Source organism: Acipenser ruthenus, chromosome 3 (assembly GCF_902713425.1).
Source record: "Acipenser ruthenus chromosome 3, fAciRut3.2 maternal haplotype, whole genome shotgun sequence".
Classification (NCBI taxonomy): domain Eukaryota; kingdom Metazoa; phylum Chordata; class Actinopteri; order Acipenseriformes; family Acipenseridae; genus Acipenser; species Acipenser ruthenus.
The window spans coordinates 49,568,433-49,591,804 of NC_081191.1; the positions used below are offsets into that span (position 1 = coordinate 49,568,433).

Genomic DNA, 23,372 nt, shown 5'->3' on the forward strand with positions numbered 1-23,372 from the left:
TGGCGTAAAAGCAACACAGCTCATCACCCTGAACACACCATCCCCACTGTCAAACATGGTGGTGGCAGCATCATGGTTTGGGCCTGCTTTTCTTCAGCAGGGACAGGGAAGATGGTTAAAATTGATGGGAAGATGGATGGAGCCAAATACAGGACCATTCTGGAAGAAAACCTGATGGAGTCTGCAAAAGACCTGAGACTGGGACGGAGATTTGTCTTCCAACAAGACAATGATCCAAAACATAAAGCAAAATCTACAATGGAATGGTTCACAAATAAACATATCCAGGTGTTAGAATGGCCAAGTCAAAGTCCAGACCTGAATCCAATCGAGAATCTGTGGAAAGAACTGAAAACTGCTGTTCTCAAATGCTCTCCATCCAACCTCACTGAGCTCGAGCTGTTTTGCAAGGAGGAATGGGCAAAAATTTCAGTCTCTCGATGTGCAAAACTGATAGAGACATACCCCAAGCGACTTACAGCTGTAATCGCAGCAAAAGGTGGCGCTACAAAGTATTAACTTAAGGGGGCTGAATAATTTTGCACACCCAATTTTTCAGTTTTTTATTTGTTAAAAAAGTTTGAAATATCCAATAAATTTCGTTCCACTTCATGATTGTGTCCCACTTCTTGTTGATTCTTCACAAAAAATTCCAGTTTCATATCTTTATGTTTGAAGCCTGAAATGTGGCAAAAGGTCGCAAAGTTCAAGGGGGCCGAATACTTTCGCAAGGCACTGTATATATATATATATATATATATATATATATATATATATATATATATATATATATATATATATATATATATATATAATTTATGTGGGTCAAACAAAACGTCATCTTAAAATAAGTATCGCCGAACATAAAGCTGCGATAAGAAACCAAAATATGGATTAAGCAATAGCCAGACATTATAAAAACTATAAACCATGGTTCAGCTTCCAGTTTAAAATGTATTGGAATAGAAAAAAATGTAGTTCCTGAAAAGAGCAGGCAACATTATAAATCTACTGTTAAAAAGGGAATCATACTGGATATTCACAATGAAAAGTATGGAACCACACGGTCTAAATGAAACCTTAGACCTCTGCCCACACTTGTAAGAGTTTAATAATAATTATCGAAATGTCTTTAGTGAAACACAATATAAACAAGTGCTCTTGTATAGAAGTCAAAGCTTTTTTGACTGACTTGATAAGAAAGAAATGATGTTGTATTTTGCCTGTGTTTTTCATTTGCATGATTAGCTACACAGATTTTTTTTTTTTTTTTTTTTTTTTTTTACAATCCAGCCAGATAAGAAATGTTTTTAAAATATTAAATTTGCAGGAGTGACTATTTTTTGCAGGTATAACTGAATTTACTAATTAAATAATTAAGAGTAAACACTATCCATCTGATGGACACACGAGTGTGTTGAAATGCATTGTGGTGTGCAGCTATCTGTTTATACGCTGCTTTTGTTTTTATTATTAGGCTTCCAAGCCGTAGGCTGGGGAAGCCTACTGTTTTTGTTAGGATTACTAATATTATTATTTTTTTCATCCAAAACATGTTCAAAAACTCACAAAATTCGGTACACTGGTAGATGCCTATGGGGGATAGTCAGTGATATTCAGCAAATTTGTGCAAGTCACATGGTTCGGCAGCCATATTGGATTTTGCGGAATTTGTTAAAACGCCTATGTATCGTTTACTGCAGAGTTCTGAAAATTGCTATACATGTTGAGGGATAGTCCATGATTAAGTGTTGTTAATATGAAGCTTGTTCAAGGGAAGTTGCTACTGTGAAAATCATGGCTTCCACGCTGCATGACATCAAGGCATGGAAAAAATATAGCAAGGTATAGCAAGGTATAGAAAAAAGTATGTTTGTAATTTATTAGATGTGGCTTTTGTTGTTTTACAAAACTGGTGTGTTTATATGAGCACTATAGGTAATGCAAGTAGTGTAATGTGTAACGCATACATAGTTTTATATAGTATGGTTAAGTTCTGCTAAAGGTCAAATTTAAAGCTGGCTGTAAAACTTCCCATAATTTCTTATTGACTGCAGATGGTTGTTATATAACATGCAGAGTTCTGATTGAAGCAAAAATGAGCATACATGATCTAAGTATGATTATCTTTTACGGTTGTTCAAGGGAAGTTGCTACAGTACAAAACATGACTGCTGTGGGCCAATGAGATTTCAGCATAGATCATCTAACCAGTGATTCCAATATTTTGGCCAAAATTGACACACAGTCAGCTGTGTCCAAAATGATTTGTGATAACGTTTCATCTATAACAACCAATGCGCTTAAATTTCACACTAACTGCTTGGAAGCCGTAAAGTTGCTTGCAACTCTAGTTATTATTATTTTATTTAGCAGATGCCTTTATCCAAGGCGACTTACAGAGACTAGGGTGTGTGAACTATGCATCAGCTGCAGAGTCACTTACAATTACGTCTCACCCGAAAGACGGAGCACAAGGAGGTTAAGTGACTTGCTCAGGGTCACACATGAGTCAGTGGCTGAGGTGGGATATGAACCGGGGACCTCCTGGTTACAAGCCTTTTTCTTTAACCACTGGACCACACAGCCTCCCTTATTGCATTTTAACAATAAAATGCAATAAGTTTTATTAATTTTATAATTTGTCATATTGGTTTGCACCTCTAATAACAAGTCTCGTGGTGCACTTTATGGCTTCTAGTTATTTTATATATATATATATATATATATATATATATATATACACATACACACACACACACACACACACACACAGTACTGTACAAAAGTTTTAGGCAGGTGTGAAATGCTGGAAAGTAAGAATGCTTTCAAAAATAGACATGTTAATAGATTATATTTATCAATTAACTAAATGCAAAGTGAGTGAACAGAAGAAAAATCTAAATCAAATCCATATTTGGTGTGACCACCCTTTGCCTTCAAAACAGCATCAATTCTTCTAGGTACACTTGCACAAAGTCAGGGATTTTGTAGGCATATAGTCAGGTGTATGATTAAACAATTATACCAAACAGGTGCTAATGATCATCAATTCAATATGTAGGTTGAAACACAATCATTAACTGAAACAGAAACAGCTGTGTAGGAGGAATAAAACTGGGTGAGGAACAGCCAAACTCCGCTAACAAGGTGAGGTTGCTGAAGACAGTTTACTGTCAAAAGTCATACACCATGGCAAGACTGAGCACAGCAACAAGACACAAGGTAGTTATACTGCATCAGCAAGGTCTCTCCCAGGCAGAAATGTCAAGGCAGACAGGGGTTTCCAGATGTGCTGTCCAAGCTCTTTTGAAGAAGCACAAAGAAACAGGCAACGCTGAGGACCGTAGACGCAGTGGTCGGCCAAGGAAACTTACTGCAGCAGATGAAAGACACATCATGCTTACTTCCCTTCGCAATCGGAAGATGTCCGGCAGTGCCATCAGCTCAGAATTGGCAGAAAACAGTGGGACCCTGGTACACCAATCTACTGTCCGGAGAAGTCTGGTCAGAAGTGGCCTTCATGGAAGACTTGCGGCCAAAAAGCCATACCTCTGATGTGGAAACAAGGCCAAGCGACTCAACTATGCACGAAAACACAGGAACTGGGGTGCAGAAAAATGGCAGCAGGTGCTCTGGACTGATGAGTCAAAATTTGAAATATTTGGCTGTAGCAGAAGGCAGTTTGTTCGCCAAAGGGCTGGAGAGCGGTACACAAATGAGTGTCTGCAGGCAACAGTGAAGCATGGTGGAGGTTCCTTGCAAGTTTGGGGCTGCATTTCTGCAAATGGGTTGGGGATTTGGTCAGAATTAATGGTCTCCTCAATGCTGAGAAGTACAGGCAGATACTTATCCATCATGCAATACCATCAGGGAGGCATCTGATTGGCCCCAAATTTATTCTGCAGCATGACAACGACCCCAAACATACAGCGAAAGTCATTAAGAACTATCTTCAGCGTAAAGAAGAACAAGGAGTCCTGGAAGTGATGGTATGGCCCCCACAGAGCCCTGATCTCAACATCATCGAGTCTGTCTGGGATTACATGAAGAGTGAAGCAACTGAGGCTGCCTAAATCCACAGAAGAACTGTGGTTAGTTCTCCAAGATGTTTGGGCCAACCTACCTGCCAAGTTCCTTCAAAAACTGTGTGCAAGTGTACCTAGAAGAATTGATGCTGTTTTGAAGGCAAAAGGGTGGTCACACCAAATATTGATTTGGTGTAGATTTTTCTTCTGTTCACTCACTTTGCAATTTGTTAATTGATAAATATAAACTATTAACATGTCTATTTTTGAAAGCATTCTTACTTTACAGCATTTTTTCACACCTGCCTAAAACTTTTGCACAGTACTGTGTATATATATATATATATATATATATATATATATATATATATATATATATATATATATATATTGTCCGAAATTATGAAGAAATAGATTGATTTTCAGACATTTACCGGTTAATCTTATGATTTACCAAAGCATATTGGTAAATGCAGGTATATCAAAGAATGTATTTATTCCTGCATATAAAGTGTCAATAACAAAATAATCATTAAATGTCAAATATATTTATTTCTGCATATACATTTTCCATTAACAAAAAACACTGAAGTCAAACAATATATGTATTTCTGCATACAAATGTTCCATTTACAAAAAACATTAAATGTTGAATATATCTATTTCTGCATACACATTTTCCATTAACAAAATAATCATTAATGAGCATACAATAATGCACAATTGAGCCATTTAAAAGTAGTTCAACATGGTACTGAACAATGTTGTGATCCACTACCAACATTCTGGTAAATTTGCGTATAAAACACTTATTGAAATTCGAGGAGGGGGAGGTGGAAGCAGAATGGTGCTGATGTGTGGTGGGTGTATTGTTTTTGCATGCAGGAGAAGCCTTTTCCCTGAGTTCCTTTGTCACATCCTTGCCTTTCGAGAGCTGCATGGTCTTTGGCTCAACCCCCCTATTCACAGCTGGATGATTCTTATCACCTTGCCAACGGGCTTATGCGAGGCCTATCCTCTATAGCATTTATTTGAATGGGACAAATGGCCTCCTCCCAGCTCCCTCCCCAAAGCCCTTTGAAGTTGGTAGATGCCAGAAACACTTCCTCTGTGTTCTGCTAATGATCCATCCTGCTGCAGCCATCAGCCATCTGAATACAAACTGTCAGATAACACAGCGGAGGCCAATGCCCCCTCCCCTTCTTGTTTTGCAAAAGGGCACCAACTGGGATGCCATTTGAAATTACCTTATTTACAAATTCAAAAACAACTGAACAAAAGCAAAAAACCTTCCTTGCATCTTGTTCCATTGAAATCTCAAAGCAATTATTTTTTAGTCCATATTAAGCATCTGAATTCGAAAAGAATATGCACCACAATGCGTACCATTTCTCGGAACATGAATTAGACCTGAATATTTCATTACTCTACCACAACGACAGCAGAAAAAAAAACTGCTTTATAAATGGTAAAAATAAAAAGGAAGTCGAATTGACAGATTGCTTAGCCTAGCTGACCTTTCCTTCAATGAGATGATTCTAACAGTGCTTGCAAGCCTGAGGCAAAACAATACTCCGGATGATCAAAGGCAAGCCAAAAAGTGGTTTTAATGGATTATTTACCATTATGAATAGCAAAAAAAAAATCTGATAATATATAAATTTTAAATAATAATATGTAAACAGGAAATAACACCACATTAAAGTCTCCATAATGACACCATAAATGGTCAACTGGATATAGTCCAGTAAAATTACACAAAGTAGAGACCTGTACTGTATATACATACACATGTCCCACTCAAGAGCCTTAAATATCTAGATAACCGCTTATCCAACTGTGATGAAATTTGGGAAGGACATTCCTCAGCACCAGAAAGAGTATAAGAATCTGTGGATTTTATATTTACGATTTTACATGGACATACTCTGGAGGCAATGATGATCTACACTTCATGATATGGGCAGCTTTAAAAAATATTCACATACTGTACTTGCTTTTTCAAGTTGCCTTGTGTAAGTAACTCAAATGCATAGCAGCACCACAGAAATGTTACAAACAAAAAGCATAGTAACCATTACAACTTCTATGTGTCACTTACTGCAGTCTTTTCATTTTCATTTAATGTAGGAGGCTAGAAATCCCAAGTAGAAGGCAGGGGGGTGTGGGGGTCCTCCCCCAGGGCGGGTGCAAGTGGCAATTTCAGGGTTTTGCAGAGGTCTAAATCCTGCATATCCTGGGCCTAAATATGTGCCTTAATAGGGACCCAAAATTCAAAATAACTGTATAACTTGGTTCATTTTTTATTATTATTTTAGGTGTTGAGATTTAAGAGCAAGAAATAGTTGTGTCTATGAAAAGTAATTACAAAATAATATATTTATGTTAGAATTTTAAAACTACAAACTTGTCTTAGCACACAATAAATGTCAAAGTAAGTAAAGTCCAGACATTTAAGCAAGCTGTTTGGTTTTACAATAATTACACACAAAAAAAAGTGGTGAAAGAAAGACCGAACCAGACACCAATGAAACAGAGAAATTATATTTCAGGCACAAAAACAAACAATGTCACATTATATAGATACCATAATACCAAGTGAGACACAAGAGAAAAATGTGAAGACATTTTTTAATTAAATATATGAAGCAGTATTAATTGATAGCAAATTTGAATACAGAAAAGGTAAGCCATACGCTGTATTTTGTTTTCTATTTTTTCATATATTCAATTTTTTCCTTTGCATTTTACACCAAAAAAAAGACAGCACATTTCTAAAAATATTCATGGAACCAACCAGTCCTTACATCTATTTTTAGTTTTCCAAGATTCTGAGTATACATACTTTCCCATGTCACCGTTTCTCATTAAAACTACCGAGAATGCCCAAGTGCATAAATAAATAAAATAAAATAAAATACATTTTTAAAAATGCACTTGCAAAAACTGCGATTTCGAACACTGTTGATTTTACGGTTTTCAGAAGTTTGTTTCTGCTGCATTTTCTGTAAACATTAAATCGATTTCTACAGTAAGTTGTATTTTTTTTTCTTTAGTTTTTTTTAATTCTGTTAACTGTTGCTTGATTAAAACAAATATAAATAACAATAAATAATGTATTGGCATTTACTTGCACAATGTATCTTTAAAATAAAAGTCCAGTACATAAATATCAAGTTATAGGTATATGAAATGGAAAAAAATGGAAACTACTTCAAATACAAACGAGTATGTGTTGAAACGGAAAATCACTTTGGTGTACAAATTACACATACATATGGTTTATTAACATAGATTGTATACACTCTATTTAAGGCTTTCAATCATGGGGTTTCCATGCGGGTCAATTTACACGTCAAATGCCGATGCGCGTGCACGTTTGGGAGAATTACTCGGGTAAATCAGGTTTGTGGCCGAAAAAAACGGCCAAAGAGATGGATAGGGTAAATCTCATTTACTCGTATAAATGATGAAACACACGGGTAAACCACGCCCAGTTTCACATGGAAACACGCATTTCACGTGTAAATGTTAATGAGTGTGTTTATTCTTAACTATAAATATTGCAAGGGATCAGGTCAGTTGTTACTGTGGATTCCAAGATGGCAGAAAGTAGTGGCTGATGGGCGGTTTTATGGTTAGCAGTGGTGTAGTTCATCTTAATGATAATGAGGGTGTTTTTTTTTTTATTATTGTGTTTTGCCGTGTCTAGTCTGTCATGTTCTATATCTCTTGTGGGTTTATAGTTCTGTATAAAACCACTTACCATAAACTGCATTATGCCCGTGGTATGGTATTAATGCAGCTGTTTGAGAATACCCTTACTGCTAAATGTCTAACTGAATTAATTCCTGTCCTTTTTTTTTTTTTGATGCCAGCTATGTCCAAAGACAACACGTGTCTGCCCTCCACGTTCACAGTTGCCAAGTCCGCTTATAATAAGCAGAATTGGGCTTTTTTTTGAGAGTCAAACACCCATACCCTAACATGGCTCGCTTGTTTTGAGCTTGTTTTGAAAGGCAGTGTCACTTTTTTTTTTTTCTCGTGAGACTTGGCAACACTGGTAACCTTCCCTGTCTGTCACAGCAGGCAGTGCCAACTTTGGGTACGAACTAATGCTGCACTTCAGTCCATTTCATCAGTATCCGCCACCTCCCTTTCAAGTGCCCACTACATGTATTTGCCCAAGCGTGGTGTTGAATGCTTCCTCAGCAGCTGACAGCCATCTAAGCCAGGGTAGTATACGCAGCATCACCTGATCCCCTATATGCTCTATTGCCTGAATGAAAGGTTTTCAGCCATGGTGATCTGCAATACCTGTTGGTCAGTTTTATTTTATACCTCTGAGTTTATTTTTAATTAATGAGTCGTAAGATACATTAGTTGAAACAGTATTCACTACTAATGATATTTAAAAAACAATTTGGTCAAGAGTAGTAAAACACATTATTAACCAGCCAGGCACGAGGTATTTTGTTTTATTACAGCAGGTTAGATTCACTCATGTAGCAGGTCTCTGTGCATGGAAACCACATTTTCACAAAATTTCACTAGTAACCTTCAAAAACAGCACGAGTACTTTACGCATAGTTAATTTACATATCAACCCCCACCTTTCCCATTAATTTGCATGACATCGAGTGAAAAGCCCGGTTTACTCAAGTAAAATAAATTGAGCGAATGGAAACCCAGAAAAGCATTTTACACTAGACAATTCTTGTGTAAATGTCTCGACTTAAAAAAAACAACTCATGAATGTAATACTGTTGTAGCTCAATTTTGCCAGAACAGGTCGCCTGCTGTTCACAAATGCTCTCCATCCAACCTCACTGAGCTCGAGCTGTTTTGCAAGGAGGAATGGGCAAAAATTTCAGTCTCTCGATGTGCAAAACTGATAGAGACATACCCCAAGCGACTTACAGCTGTAATCGCAGCAAAAGGTGGCGCTACAAAGTATTAACTTAAGGGGGCTGAATAATTTTGCACGCCCAATTTTTCAGTTTTTTATTTGTTAAAAAAGTTTGAAAAATATGTAGATTTTTTCCCCACTTCGACATTATGGACTATTTTGTGTAGATCAGTGACAAAAAATCCTAATTAAATCCATTTTAATTCCAGGTTGTAACACTACAAAATGTGGAAAAGTCCACGGGGGGTGAATACTTATGCAAGGCACTGTATATAAAAATACATATACATATATATATATATATATATATATATATATATATATATATATATATATATATATATATATATATACATACATACATACATACATACATACATACATAAAATGTATACAAAAAATAAAAGATAAAATAATATTTTATTTTCAGGACGTTTTGGGCAAAAGCCCTTCAGCTGTTTAAAAAGAAAAGTAAACACAACTTTTTTTCTTTCTGCTTATGTAGTTTAGTAGTATGCATCCTAGTACACTGTGCTACACAAAACTGGAAGACTTCTAACAAAAGTGAAGGAATAAGCAACCTTTAAAACTAGTGGAAAAATATGTGAAAACAATGCTGCAGGTTTTATACCTTTACTCGCTAGAATTTGCAGTGGATTGAAAACCATTTTTTCACCCTAATGTCGTTGCTATTTTTGTAGCAATTTTACCGAGTACCTTATAAACTCACTCGATAAATGGATGGAAACATGCTTTTTAACACCCTAAAGGGCCCGGACACACCAGCGCTTTGTGTCGAATCGCTTTTTATTTATTTACTTATTTATTTCTTTTTGACGTGCAGTAGACCGTGCCACATCAGTGCATCTATACCCAAGCGTCACATTACCTTTCCCGGGTTTAAAAAAAAAAAAAAAGGTATTTTATACTAAGCATTACATTTAGCGTGGAAATTATTATTATTATAATTATTATTTATTTCTTAGCAGACGCCCTTATCCAGGGCGACTTACAATCGTTACTGTCATAGCATCAAAGGGGATGAATACTTCTGAATGAGCATTTTTGGAGTTTTGCAAAAATATTACTGAAATAATTGTAGACATCTATTTCTTGTAACTTATTTTCCTCATCCACAAACACAAAACATTTGCTACAAAAGATTTTTCCTAATATTCTTTGTTTCTGAGAATTTTCATCCATTGGGGTATGTAAACTTTCAGTGTACTGAGTGTACAAAACATTAGGAGCACCTTCCTAATATTAAGTTGCACCCCCTTTTGCCTTCAGAACAGCCTCAATTCGTCAGGGCATGGACTCTACAAGGTGTCGAAAGCATTCCACAGGGATGCTGGCCCATGTTGACTCCAATGCTTCCCACAGTTGTGTCAAGTTGACTAGTAGTGGATCTCTACTCCGAACAGCTCGTTCCATCTCATCCCACAGATGCTCAATTGGATTGAGGTCTGGTGACTGGGCAGGCCACTGCAGTAAGCTGAATTCACTGTCATGTTCGTGGAACCATTCCTGGACAATCCTAGCCTTGTGGCATGGGGCATTATCCTGCTGAAAAAATCCATTAGCAGATGGATACACTGCTGCCATGAAGGGATGGCACCTGATTGGCAATGATGTTCAGATATCATGTGGCATTCAAACGTTGCTCCACTTTTATCAAGGGGCCCAATGTGTGCCATGAAATCACACCCAACACCACCACCAGCAGCCTGCAATGTTGACACGCGGCATGATGGATGCATCTACTCGTGTGGTTTTCTCAATACCCTAGTCCTCTCATCAGCATGAAACAGCAGGAACCGGGATTCATCAGACCAGCCAATGTTTTTCCAATCCTCCAGTGTCCAGTGTTTTCGTTCCTTAGTCCACTGCAACCGCAGTTTCTTGTGTTTTGCTGAAAGAAGTGGAACACTCTGTTAGGTCGTCAGCTGCCATACCCCATTCATGTCAAGGTACGACGAGTTGTGCATTCTTTTATGGGTCTTTCGGCACCAATGTTGTACTGTACTGTCAGTTGACTAACTGTAGCCTGTCTGTTGCTCTGCACAATTCGTGTCAGCCTCCTTTGGCCTCTTTCATCAATGAGCCGTTTTCGACCACTGGCCTGCCATTGGCTGGATGTCCTTTAGGTGGTGGACCATCCTTGATACACACGGGAAACTGCTGAGCGTGAAAAACCCAGCAACGTTGCAGTTCTTGACACACTCGAACCGGCGCGCCTGGCACCTACTACCATACCCCGTTCAAAGGCACTTAAATCTTTTGTCTTGCCCATTTACCCTCTGAATGGCACACATACACAATCCATGTCTCAATTGTGTCAAGGCTTAAAAATCCTTCTTTAACCTGTCTCCCCTTCATCTACACTGATTGAATTGGATTTAACAGGTTACATCAATAAGGGATCATAGCTTTCACCTGGATTCACCTCGTCAGTCTATTTCATGGAAAGAGCAGGTGTTCCTAATGTTTTGTACACTCAGTGTATATACACACACATTATACTGGTACACACATACACACACGTACGTTTTTGGTCAAATACATTTTAATAGTAAGCAGCAAAAATGTCTATTCTCAATAACATTGCAACAAACTATTAGTGAGATTTCTTTCATACTTATTAAATATTATGTTTTTCATTCTTTTTGAAAATGTATGAAAGTGTATTTCATCACTCGTCGTATTCCAGTGCAGTTCTAAATCTCTCTGTGTGAAGAATGTCACTGCTTGAAAACAGAGAAACTATCTATACAAGTTAAGCGTCTGATTGCGAGAAGTGTCTGATAGCTTGACCAGCATTTCAAAACTGGCTGATAGCTTGACCGCAGTGTTTTACAGCAACTGACTATGCAGGAAAAGATCTGACCGGTACATCTTGTAGCTCATATAGTGATATTTTTCATTTAATAAAGACTGAATCAGCAAAACAAGGCACTTAAAAATAAAATAAATCAGTCATATTAATTAATTGCACAATGTGAATATCGTTTCCTGAATTAATTGTATATGCTGGGTTTCAGAGTCAATGCATAAGACATTTTACAATGATATAAGATACTCACTGTATTTCGTACACTTAGAGTAAAAAAGACGATCTTACATAGAAAACGTAGGTTGTTTGTTTTTTAAAAAATGTTATTTTTAGTTGTATTAGTGGCAAGTCAGCTGTTGAACAGCAAAATAGATATCATGATGTTTCATTAGATCTATATATGACTAAAATGTGGGTATATGTGCATCAATTACTGGGTACCTGCACAGCCTGGCGCCCCTGTTGTGCGTCTGCCAGCAGCTGGATGGTAATGGCCTTGGAGTCCTGGACGGCATCATGGAGGTAGATGAAACTGTGCCCCACGTGTCTCCCAACACTGCACTCCCGACAGATAGGCACCGAGCATGTGTCACAAAAGAACCGAAACACCTGGACCAGAAAGAAAACGACTATTAATATTGGACACGTTTTATATAAATATTATACACTGTCAATATTAACAGTCTTAAGTAGAGTGCTACAAAAAGTAGATCAAACTACATATGTTTACATGACCACATGGATGTCCCAGTGTGAAATGCGTAAATACAATATAGACGGACTGGCACCTCATACTGATAGAATGTCAGAAAAGTATCATCACAATCTGATAAGCAGTTCTCTATATACAGTATGCCTAAAAACAATGTTATTATGGACTATCCGTTCAATAGGCTACAAAAATATAAATGTGAAATGCACCTATTTGTACTTGAAACCCTTGTGCTATGTTCTGAGTTTAACCAAACGTACAGGTCTACGACAACCAAGGACAGTTACACAACTGTAATCTTAAACATTTCTTTGCCTAAGCTTTAAAAGTGGTTCTTTGTGCATCATTTCTCTGCCTGCTGTTTGATTTGATTATTGCGGATGGCCTGGCTCATATATGATGACTGTTAGCTCCTAACATTGATGGCTGGGGGTGGGGCATTACAAACTGTCATTTATGGTCTGTGGCACAATGAGATTGTCACAAATAACACTGACATCATAAACCTTTCAAATATATAAAACATTTTATGCTTCAAGGGTATAATTCCAGGGTGCTATTTCTGCTCCATCAGTTGTGAAGGCCTCAGTAGTTGGTGTTGAATTGCCCTTTGGGATTCAGGAACAATCAACCCATCAATATCTAATGAATGGATTCTCTAGTGATACGATGACCCAATAATATGCCCTTCCCCTCCATTTACCACCCCTCCCCTTTCTCTGCCTCATCACCAACCCCCATCCCTGTCCTACTGAAAATTCTATGTACAATGGTAGCTCATAGAAAGAATGGGCAATGGGCAAAACTAAATTATTCACATCCAGCAAGGACTTTGAGAATTTTCCCCAAGCTTTTTGGAATTTTTCCAGAATTTCATTCACAAAAAACGAACATGATGAAGCCCATGGACCTTTCATGATCTCCTACATTTGAACAATAAGTGTAAAGGAAACTTTTGTTAGAGAGCAACTCACTGCTCGCAATCAACATGGCCACAAAAAGTCCACTCTACTGATGCAAGCCGCCAAAGGATTTGGTTGGGAGCTACAGATAATCCCGCCAGCTGGCACAAAGTTTTCGACTTTCGCCGGCATCCATGGTTATCGGGCTCATATTGTTCGAGTCTGGGCATATTGTCACTCAAAAACAAATGCAATCTTTCATTTTAATTATCATGCTCTGGTTGGAGTATATTTACATAAACAAGATAACAAAGAATGATGTCATTTTTTACCCTGCATGCCGTGTACTCGTGACCACAGCAGGGCTTGAAATTAACTTTTCCATGCACTAGCGGAGGAAAAATCCACTGGCCACACAGACATTTTACAGGCCAACATCATTCCCAGGGGGCGACGACAACAAAAGAAAAACGCAAAAACAACATTTATGAGCAGCCTCAACAGGGTCTGAAACAATCTGCTTCATGAGTGAAGATATAGCTTCTGAGATGTGTTGGGCATCTGCGCTCTCCACAGACTGCATGCACACAAACTGCACAGTCACCAGCCCTTTCTGGCAGAATCATACATATACTAGCTCCTCTTCTATGACCAGTGCTATCAGTTGAACCATCTGACATCAATGACAGGAACTTTGCACCTTTTATTTTCTCTTGCAGCTGCCTTCTTTCTACCTCAGCAATGTAGTGCATAAATACTCTTGTTTGTCATTCCTAGAATTTGTCTGTTCATCAACCCTGTATTACTAAAATAATTTAAATAATAATTTAAAAAAATGCTATTTTCTATTGTTACACTTTCTGACTGAGGATCTGCTAAGCATTAACTTACTATGTTTTTTCAAGCTTTAAAACAAGTCAGTTCAAAATACAATTGCTTCTAGTAAATAGTAAATTCACCAAAATTAATCTTAAATACCAAATAAGTTTACACCTTCCACTTCTTAATAATCATCTTGACCGTGCTCCAAGGGATATTCAAGGCCTTTGATATTATTTTTATACCCATCCCCTGATCTGTGCCTTTCCACAACTTTTTCCCGGGCGTTCTTTTGAAAGCGCCTTGGTGCTCATGGTTGAGTCTTTGCTTTGAAATGCACTACCCAGCAGAGGGAACCTACAGGAACTGCTGAATTGAACCTGAAATCATGTGAATCACTACAATTTAACACAGGTGGAGGCCACTTGGTGTGTGATTTTGAAGGCGATTGGTTACACCTGAGCTAATTTAGGATTGCTATTACAACCAAGCTATTTCAGTTTTTATTTTTAATTTTCTACAAATTTCTAGAATATTTTTTTCACTTGGAAGTTGTGGGGTAGGATGTGTAGATAAATGAAAAAAAGCTATTTTAATGTATTTTAATTCTAGACTATAAGGCAACAAAAGGTGAAAAATTTGAAAGGGGGTGTAGACTTTCTATAGGCACCGTACATCTAAAAAGAATGACATACGATAATATTTATACTATCTTATAAACAGAAGCTGTTCATAAAAATCCTTTTAGATTTAATTAAGTAAATATCAGAAACTAACCTCAATTCTTAAAAAAATGAGAGAGAGAGAGATGCTGACGGACTGCACAGAAAACTAGTCCTATCTCTTCACAGTGCAAGCTCCACCTCCTCCTCTGTTTTGTTTGGTTATCAGCAACACCACTTTCATATGTGATTTGCTAAAAAAAAAAAAAAAACTTGAATAACAGCATATATTAAATAATAGACCAGTCGAAAGCAGGTGTTGTGGTGCTTATTGTGATTACATATTATTTGAAGTTACTTGTTTTAGCCAACAGCTTCTGTTTAAAGGTACAGCGGTCTGTCGCAAATTCACACCACTGGCACAGAGCCGCTTGCATTCAAAGTGTTAAGGGTACAAAAACGTGCCCGCCACTGTGGAGTGCAAGTATGTGAAATTTACCCGCCGCAGACCAAATTAACCCCCGTTTGTCGGGTGGGTGGGTGTTCATTTTGAACCCTGCCACAGTAATACAACATCGGTGAAAAATACAGTACAAGCTTTTTGCTAGTGTTACATTTGTTTGTATTCTTATTTTGGTAAAATTTCAATTTTTATTATTAAAATGACACCCCCAGGTCATCAGAGGGTGAAATGCAATTATTGTAAAAAAAAAAAAAAAAAAAATTAGACGAGATGGTTCGTGTATCTCAAATCACAACTGAAAAATGTGTTAATAGTAAAATTGATTTGTTTTTGTTTTCTGTGAAAAAAAGTTGCAGTTAAAAGTGTGGACTCTGTCCAAAATATATTCTCAGGTGTCATTTACACAGCACTGGCATGTGCTACAGTACCCAATTCAACACATCATTTTTTTGATAAATTACATTAGTAATGCAACTAATAAATAAAGAAATGCACTTTCACCTAAATTAGTAAAAAATATTTAATGAAAAACAAACAAAAACATCACTCAAAACTAGGAGGCATATTTTACATTTTTCCAATAAACAAATAAAATAAATGTTTGTTTTAAATAGGGCTGTAAGGGTTTAAACGGTAAACGTGGATTAAAAATATTTTCATTTAAAATGTGTATTATACTTTAAACACAACTTAACAGTCAAATATATTATCAAATTATTTTTGCATATTTTCCGCAAAGATATGTTTCCCTTTCTATGGTTTTCCCCTTTAAGGAAACCTGACCTGTTCTTCCACGTGATCACTCTAACGACATCTTGCATAAATTAAGGACGGACCAACTTCCTGCGTTGTTGTGTATCTCCAAAGATACTATTCTCTTTGGTATCGCTTCACTCAGGCCAAACAAACAGTCACCGTAGAGGCGTCGAATACAATAGTTTCCAGTATACAAAACTTCCCACTCTGGCTTCTGGTTCCATCGCATTGCCTTTTTTCAGGTCTTATAGTAAAACACCGTAACACATTGGAAAAGAAAAACATGTAGCTACTGTTTTTTCGTTTATAAAAAGAACGGCAAATAAGATGTCTGTTACAAAGTGCTTACACCTTTTTATTTGTCCGTATTGTATTGTGTGTGTTCAACAGGACATCTGCAATTACAGAACAGCTTTTAATTATTCAAGCGAGCTGAACCGAGAAGCCGTGAAAGAGAGGGACGCTGGGAAATGAAGTCTTTATTTTTTCATGTGAATGCGCAAGCGCCGTTGTGAAGGGGAGGGACGCTGGGAACTAGTATTGTATCAGACAACGGCTTTGATTTTTAATGAAAAAAAAAAAAAAAAGGTTTTTGGTTCTGGACATGTTTTGTTTCCAGCCAACAATATACAAGTAAATGAAACAAAAAACAGAATCTTGTCAATGTGTTTTAAGTTTAATTTAAATAGAGTTGTTTTTTAATGTTTTTTCGATGTTGGATACACACACTTTATGGAGCTTCTGGAGAAATGGTACGTTGTAAAATGAATGTTTTTTTTATGATATTAAAATGGATTACATTTTAGTGCTAACTTACAGTCCTCCTTTATGCTTTTATGTTTACCATTGTTTGTCTTTAAGTGGATCTATATGTTACGCGCTTTGAATAACAAACCAAGGTTAAAATATGACTTAAAATATTGGAAGTAAAATATAAAAATATGAAATGAGTGAAACATTAAATTTATGGCTGTTTAAATGGTTAAATGACCTGATTAACAATGGGTTTAAACGTGTAGTCAATTAAACGTAGATTTACAGCCCTAGTTTTAAAACAGTACTGTGTTTAAGATATCCTCTTTACAACCCACAATAATGTTCACAAGGCTTTCTTTTTGGATGCAGAGTTTTTGGGAGACTTTGAAGTGGGGGCACCCTGTATTAAAAAATAGAAGTAAGGCTATCCAGTAAACAATAGTTTCTTATATTGTACAATACCTAGAGTTATTAGGAAAATACACAAGCTTTAGACCTGCTCCTAAGTTTAATCAATGCAACATGTTGAGGTAGTGTAGCAGGTCAAAAGGCAATGATTACTAGAACTGAAGCAGCAGCAGCCAAGATGGGTTGATCTCCAAACAGTTACTAAACGGGTCAAAGGGCCATCTGTAATTGAGGACAAACTGAGTTAAGCATTTCCCCACTACTAGGGACACAACAAGTTCCCTAACAAGTAGTACCCTAGTATCCTACCCTAGTATCCTACTGAAGGATGCAAATGAATTAAGAGATCATACGAGACACAAATATGCATTTGCTAATTTTTCTACAGCCTGATTGTAATTTTATTTATACAACAGTAAGACTTGATTTTTTTCCAAAAGTAATCTTTTTAAGCTTTATGTGAATTTTTTATGAAGCATCAATTCTTCCTGGGACAGACAAGTGTGGAAAACAGGCAACTCTAATTTTCCAAGACTGGCACACACTCAGAGGTAGGGAATCAGACGAGATACTGTATTAACATTAAATTACAGTAATGGAATTCAAGTTTAAAATTAAGGAAGACATGCCATCAGGAAGTGTTTTCCACATTGCCTGAGGTAGAAAGCAATACAGTTATTAATCCTTTTGTTCAGTTTTGTGTTTGGCATAGCTATTACTTATCCTGCAGGATTTGCAAAATTTAGAGACATTGTACAAAATTTAGCTGAACATGTACAGTAGACGCCTAACAAGCAGCAGGTTGCATAAGCAGAACATTTGTTACACAACACGAATCTGTGCACATTTAGAAGAATTTAGAACCACTATCACAGTAGACGTTCATGCAGTGAGAAGCTTCATCAATAAAACAGCTATTTCAGCAAAGTCTGAACTTCACAGCTCAAGCTTATATACCAACACAAATACCTTGACTACTTTTTGAAAAGTTTTAACCCTTAGCGGTCCATTTATTCAGCACGTCAGGTACAATTTATTTTCACACGCGCAGTTTATTTTAGACGTGCTGTTTAAAAGTATTTTTTTCACAGTAAAACAGGTTTAAAAGGCACTGCATATCAACAGGACACTCAGTACTGCATCTCCAGCCCCACCCCTTGTTCGCTGTATTTTTCACATACCTCTTCATAGTAGTGCATACCGATAAATCATCTCCTGATTACTCGTTTTATCACCAAACTCCTCAATAATGTGATCCAAGTCATTATTTTATTACCATAACATCTAAAAAAAGCTCTGCAAACGTCTGTGATATTCTTTGAGCGCTGGATGCAGAAGCAGCTATCTTGTTTGTTTATGTCCGTGTTATCTATGTGGTGCCGGGGCTATCTGTATTCATGAGATACACCCCCTTTTTTTTCGGCTTCTCTCGGCTATTGAATGGTTTTCTCTGCTTTTTCCAGAGGACCGCAAAGGGTTAATGCAGTATTTTGGAAAATTGAAAAGGCTGCTACTTTTATACATATGACAACTGATTTACAATCTTGAGCTGTCAGGTGAAACTACTGTTCTTGGAGATGCAAGGTTTTCTATCTTTGCTCACTAGGTATTGCACAGGGTGGTCTGATCATAGGAAAATTAAACTATCATTGTGTAATTTTGGCATAATCAATGAATCTAAAGGTAAAACAGTACAGATCATCTTACTGCACTTGGCGTACATGCTTGCAAATATTTGCAAAAGTTAAACTGCTGCTGCAACGATTGATAAAACCCATCTTCCACTAAAGCTTTTCAGCTGTTATTTTTTTGTTTCCTATACTGCACTTAGAAGATGAAAGTGTTGTCATCTGAAAATCATTTTGACAATCCTATACCAGCTTAAAAAAAAAACAAATAGACTTTAAACTCTTGTTTTGGTCATTTTGATTGACAAATCATGTTTAACATGATATAATGAAGAAAAACATCGGTTACCTGGAAGTTCACAAAATGTCTGGCTCAACATACATTTTTGGTCTCTTGTAACTTCCACTACAAAATGTTTAATAATTACACCATATAACAAGAATGAACCCTGTGCTGTTCAGTGGCTACACTGCAAATAAGAGTTCTCTTTTGTGACAAAGGCTATTTTTTTGTGCCCAATTATTTTATCTACGATTTTCTCCCCAATTTAGAATGTCCAATTATGTCCCCTCACTTAGTGAGAGTCCTCCAATCCCATGTCCAAGCCAATTTCCTCTTTTACACCCAGGAACCTCAGACCGAATGTCAGTAAACTCCCTGCTGGTTTTGTCTCCCTATCCCGTGGAAGCGTCAGAGCCAATGTGTTGCATCCCCAGCAAAGGCAGACGACCTTGCACAGCGAGGTCTTACTAGGTGAATCACAAGACTGATTTGGCTCGATGGAAGGTTATTGCTCTTATTGATTCACTGTAAGGATTCTTACTGAGCAACTAAAGCAATTTCAAACTCGGTGAATTTTGTATATGAAAAAGCTGGTGAGATTCAATGGATATCAATATGTACTAAGGGCAAGGATTGGTAAATATAAAATGTGCAATGGCTACAAACTGAGAACAAACAATGCATTTCAAATTATCTGAATTGGAAAACTGCAGTGTAATTTTGCCTGAAAGATGAAGTAATTCTAGGAAAGCTACCCAAAAATAATTGGTTCTTAGAACTTTCATTCACAACTATAACCTCATTGTCATGAGGTACATGCTTATATACATTGTGACAAGTATGTGTTTGTATTGAAATTTCATTGGTTAATTAAGTCATAAGAACAGACAGTAAAGTCAGATGGTTGGCATGACTTCAATACTAAACATACATTAAATGAGCCTGCAGTAAAATAGATACACAGTCACTGCACAATAAACACTGTGTACTCAGAAAATAAACACCAGAAAAACCAGGAAACCATTTCATCTTTTTGGAAGATTATTTTTTCTAATGTAGATTTTGATATTCATCAACAAGCATCTTTCCAATACCCACTTCATTTAGCAAGGGTATCCTTAAAGTGGTCCTCAGTACTAAGTTTGTGGAGGTTGTTTTTTTTTTTATAAAACACGAAACAAACTCCCTCAGCATGTTACCTTCAGTTTCAGGATTCCTCGAGCAACAACAATATTACAGACCAATGTTTTCTGAAATCAGCATTTAGCCACTGTTCTACATCCAGATTAAAACAAATTAATAAATATAAATAAAACAGTCTGATAGACTGCAAATATTTTGGTGCAGAGATTGTGGGATGTGTTTCAATGTGTGCTGGCAGAGGCTTTCCTCTGTCTGCACAGAGACATTCTTATGACACATGCAATGCAATGTAGTTTGGATGAATGTTAGATATTATTATTATTATTATTATTATTATTATTACTATTATTATTATTATTATTATTATTATTATTCTTGACACAATACAGTATAATAGTGGGTTTTGTTGTTTTTTAGCCACTACAGCAAGAGAATAAACAAAATAGTACTGTATTTCCACAATTATATATTCTGAAAACATGCTAGTCTTTATTCAATAATTCAGACACTACTTTAAAACTAACAAAAACAAAACATTTTGTAGAAAGATAAATGTCTTTACAACAAATACATTTTACTGAGGTGTACAATAAATTTAAAACACAAACTTTCATGTAAAATCTAAATGCACCGTACATGTTATTGACAGTAAAATGGCAATTTGTTTTATTTATTTAGTCCTTCCCATTATATTTGTATAATTAAAAGCAGCAGAGTAGCAAACTTATGATTTAAGATTGATCCGAGTGTCTCAAATCTCAGAAGCAAATATGGGGATTCTGTCTTTATGAACAATGTATTGAACAATGCTGAACACAGAAAAAATGTCCATAGACAATATTGTGACTAATTATCTGGGACACAGGGGTCCAGGATGCTGTGCTTCATTTTAATATAGTGGCCAGGGATATTTACATGGTATCTTAACACAGTAAACCACAACAGCCACTGGTCTGCAACTCCTATACTGCAGTCTTGTGGGAAGAGTTAAATGTATTAGAATTTAAGATGTGTGTTTCACTTAAGCGTGAAAGTAAAATACACATTTTTGAGTACTGAACACAACTCTGTGGGAAACATCACTCAATTTTTGTCCCACTAGTGCTGCTTTCACAAAGTTGTTTTACTCAAATCGTCATTAGCGCTAATGGTAAAAACACAAATTGCATTTACTATCTAAAAAAGTACTAATGGCTATAGATATACTGTAGTTTCTAAAAATTCTAAATCCTTCTTCACGTCAACTCAATATCTTAATTTAAAGAATTTATTGTTGTATCGGCAGTCTAACCATTCTGTGTTTTATATAACAGATACTGCAGTAATGTCAGGAATCCAAGTAATGGATCATTTTTCATTTATGGATTCTAGTCAGCTCTTCTGAATCTACAACAATCAGGACGATTTAATCCCAATTTGTTTTCAGTCTGTAAAACCATTGACACCGTTAATATCAACAGCCTGCCATGCAAATAGCTGAACACCACATGATCTAACCCTGTCAAATCAAAAAGGTACAATTTTAGGTAGTTAGTACTAACCTCGGTTTTTGTCATTCATTCTCTGAGATGCCGACACGCCTTCTATTAAATGCCTCACTGCTGTATTTTACCAATTCATATGTGATTTAATAGAATAATGCAGAAGGCCCAGAGTAAATAACCCTTTATTTAAAAGGACAAAACAGGAGAGACATTGCAAACAATACCCACCAACTAAATCCTCTGTCAGACACCATTATCAAAACTGATCTTACTAAACAAATAACTAGTAATCTCAGAATTCACACAAAAACAAATACATTGCATAATCTGTTTTATAATTACGTTTATGTATAATCTTCTGGAAGATAAACAAAACTCCATTTGAAGTGTAACCCCCTCTTTGCTTGCAGTTATTTTAATTTGTCACAGTTGTGAGACAGCTTTTATTTTGTTTATTCTTTTCAAAACAAGTCCTTAGAGGATTGATTTATTGCAGTCATTGTTGTAACCTTGTGTGTGGTTCAGGGTGTAGGAGCTAGGGCCCCACCCCCATCTGTCCCAACAAAACATCTGTCAATCTCCCTATTTAACCTCAAGTCACGCCCTTATTCTGTGTCTTGCCTTTTCATGTGCGCATTGCTATGTTCGTGTATCGCTACACAGCCCTTTCTCCTCCCTCTGACAACACCTCTGTGCCCACATCCCTGCCGACTCCAACTCAATCATTTAAATCTAAGATTATCAATTTAGACATAAAATAACTACTCACCCACCACACTTTTCTTTCTCTTCGGAATCTGAATTCTTAATTCTCGAATGGTGAATCCGAATTCTCAAATGGTGACCGCATTTCTCCTTGGATTCTAGCATCACCATAATTTTATCATCCAAGCCTGCTGTCACCTATGGTGTTAACAATAATGCTGGTCTCGCCCCCAGGTGCTGTTTTACATGATCCATCTGCTTCTACTGATTCTTTCTCCGACATGTACCTCCAAACTCCAATGACATCAAGCAATTTATTCTACCATGCCAGCCACTGATCATCTGGATGTGCTTTAAAATCATATCACTCATCTGGAACAATCAGTCTCCTTCCCCCTGCACCAGCCACAGCCATCACATCTGCTGTTCCTGTTGCACCCACCCTGCTGCCAAGATGGCAATCTTCACCCTGCTACTGCTTCCAGATCTGCCTCCTTCTCTGCTGGCACTCCATCGGTCCACTGCTATTGCATAACACTATTGAAGGTTCCCTGGTTCAGACACTAGTTCCTTCAGCTCATTTGTTTCCCTGCCTATTCCTCAGTTCAGCAACCTTTTATTCAAATAAATTCATCCCTGCACAATCTCCTTGTCTCCACCCAAGTCTACATGGCCGCTGCCCTCTCTCCTCCACGTCTGGGTGGTATACCCTTCAACCTGAAATGCATTCTGCATTACTTGTCGTATAGGTGCAGCAACCTCACCAGCCAAAGTCAATATCAACAGGTCTTCCACTGCAGTGGAGTCTTGTGTTTCATTCCTCTCTCCATGATATCTCTTTTGCCCAACAGAGTTTTGCTAGTATGCCCCAAGTGGGGGCC

At 37.0% G+C, this 23,372-nt stretch overlaps 1 protein-coding gene across 1 annotated transcript in view; it reads right to left on the bottom strand.

Moving 5' to 3' along the window:
* LOC117435623 (E3 ubiquitin-protein ligase TRIM71) overlaps positions 1 to 23,372 on the bottom strand; it is an 89,873-nt gene that overhangs the window by 34,714 nt on the left and 31,787 nt on the right. Inside the window, exon 2 of the mRNA XM_059013304.1 lies at positions 12,212 to 12,379. Within this exon, the coding sequence (XP_058869287.1) occupies positions 12,212 to 12,379 (168 nt within the window). The remainder of the gene's footprint in view (positions 1 to 12,211; positions 12,380 to 23,372) is intronic.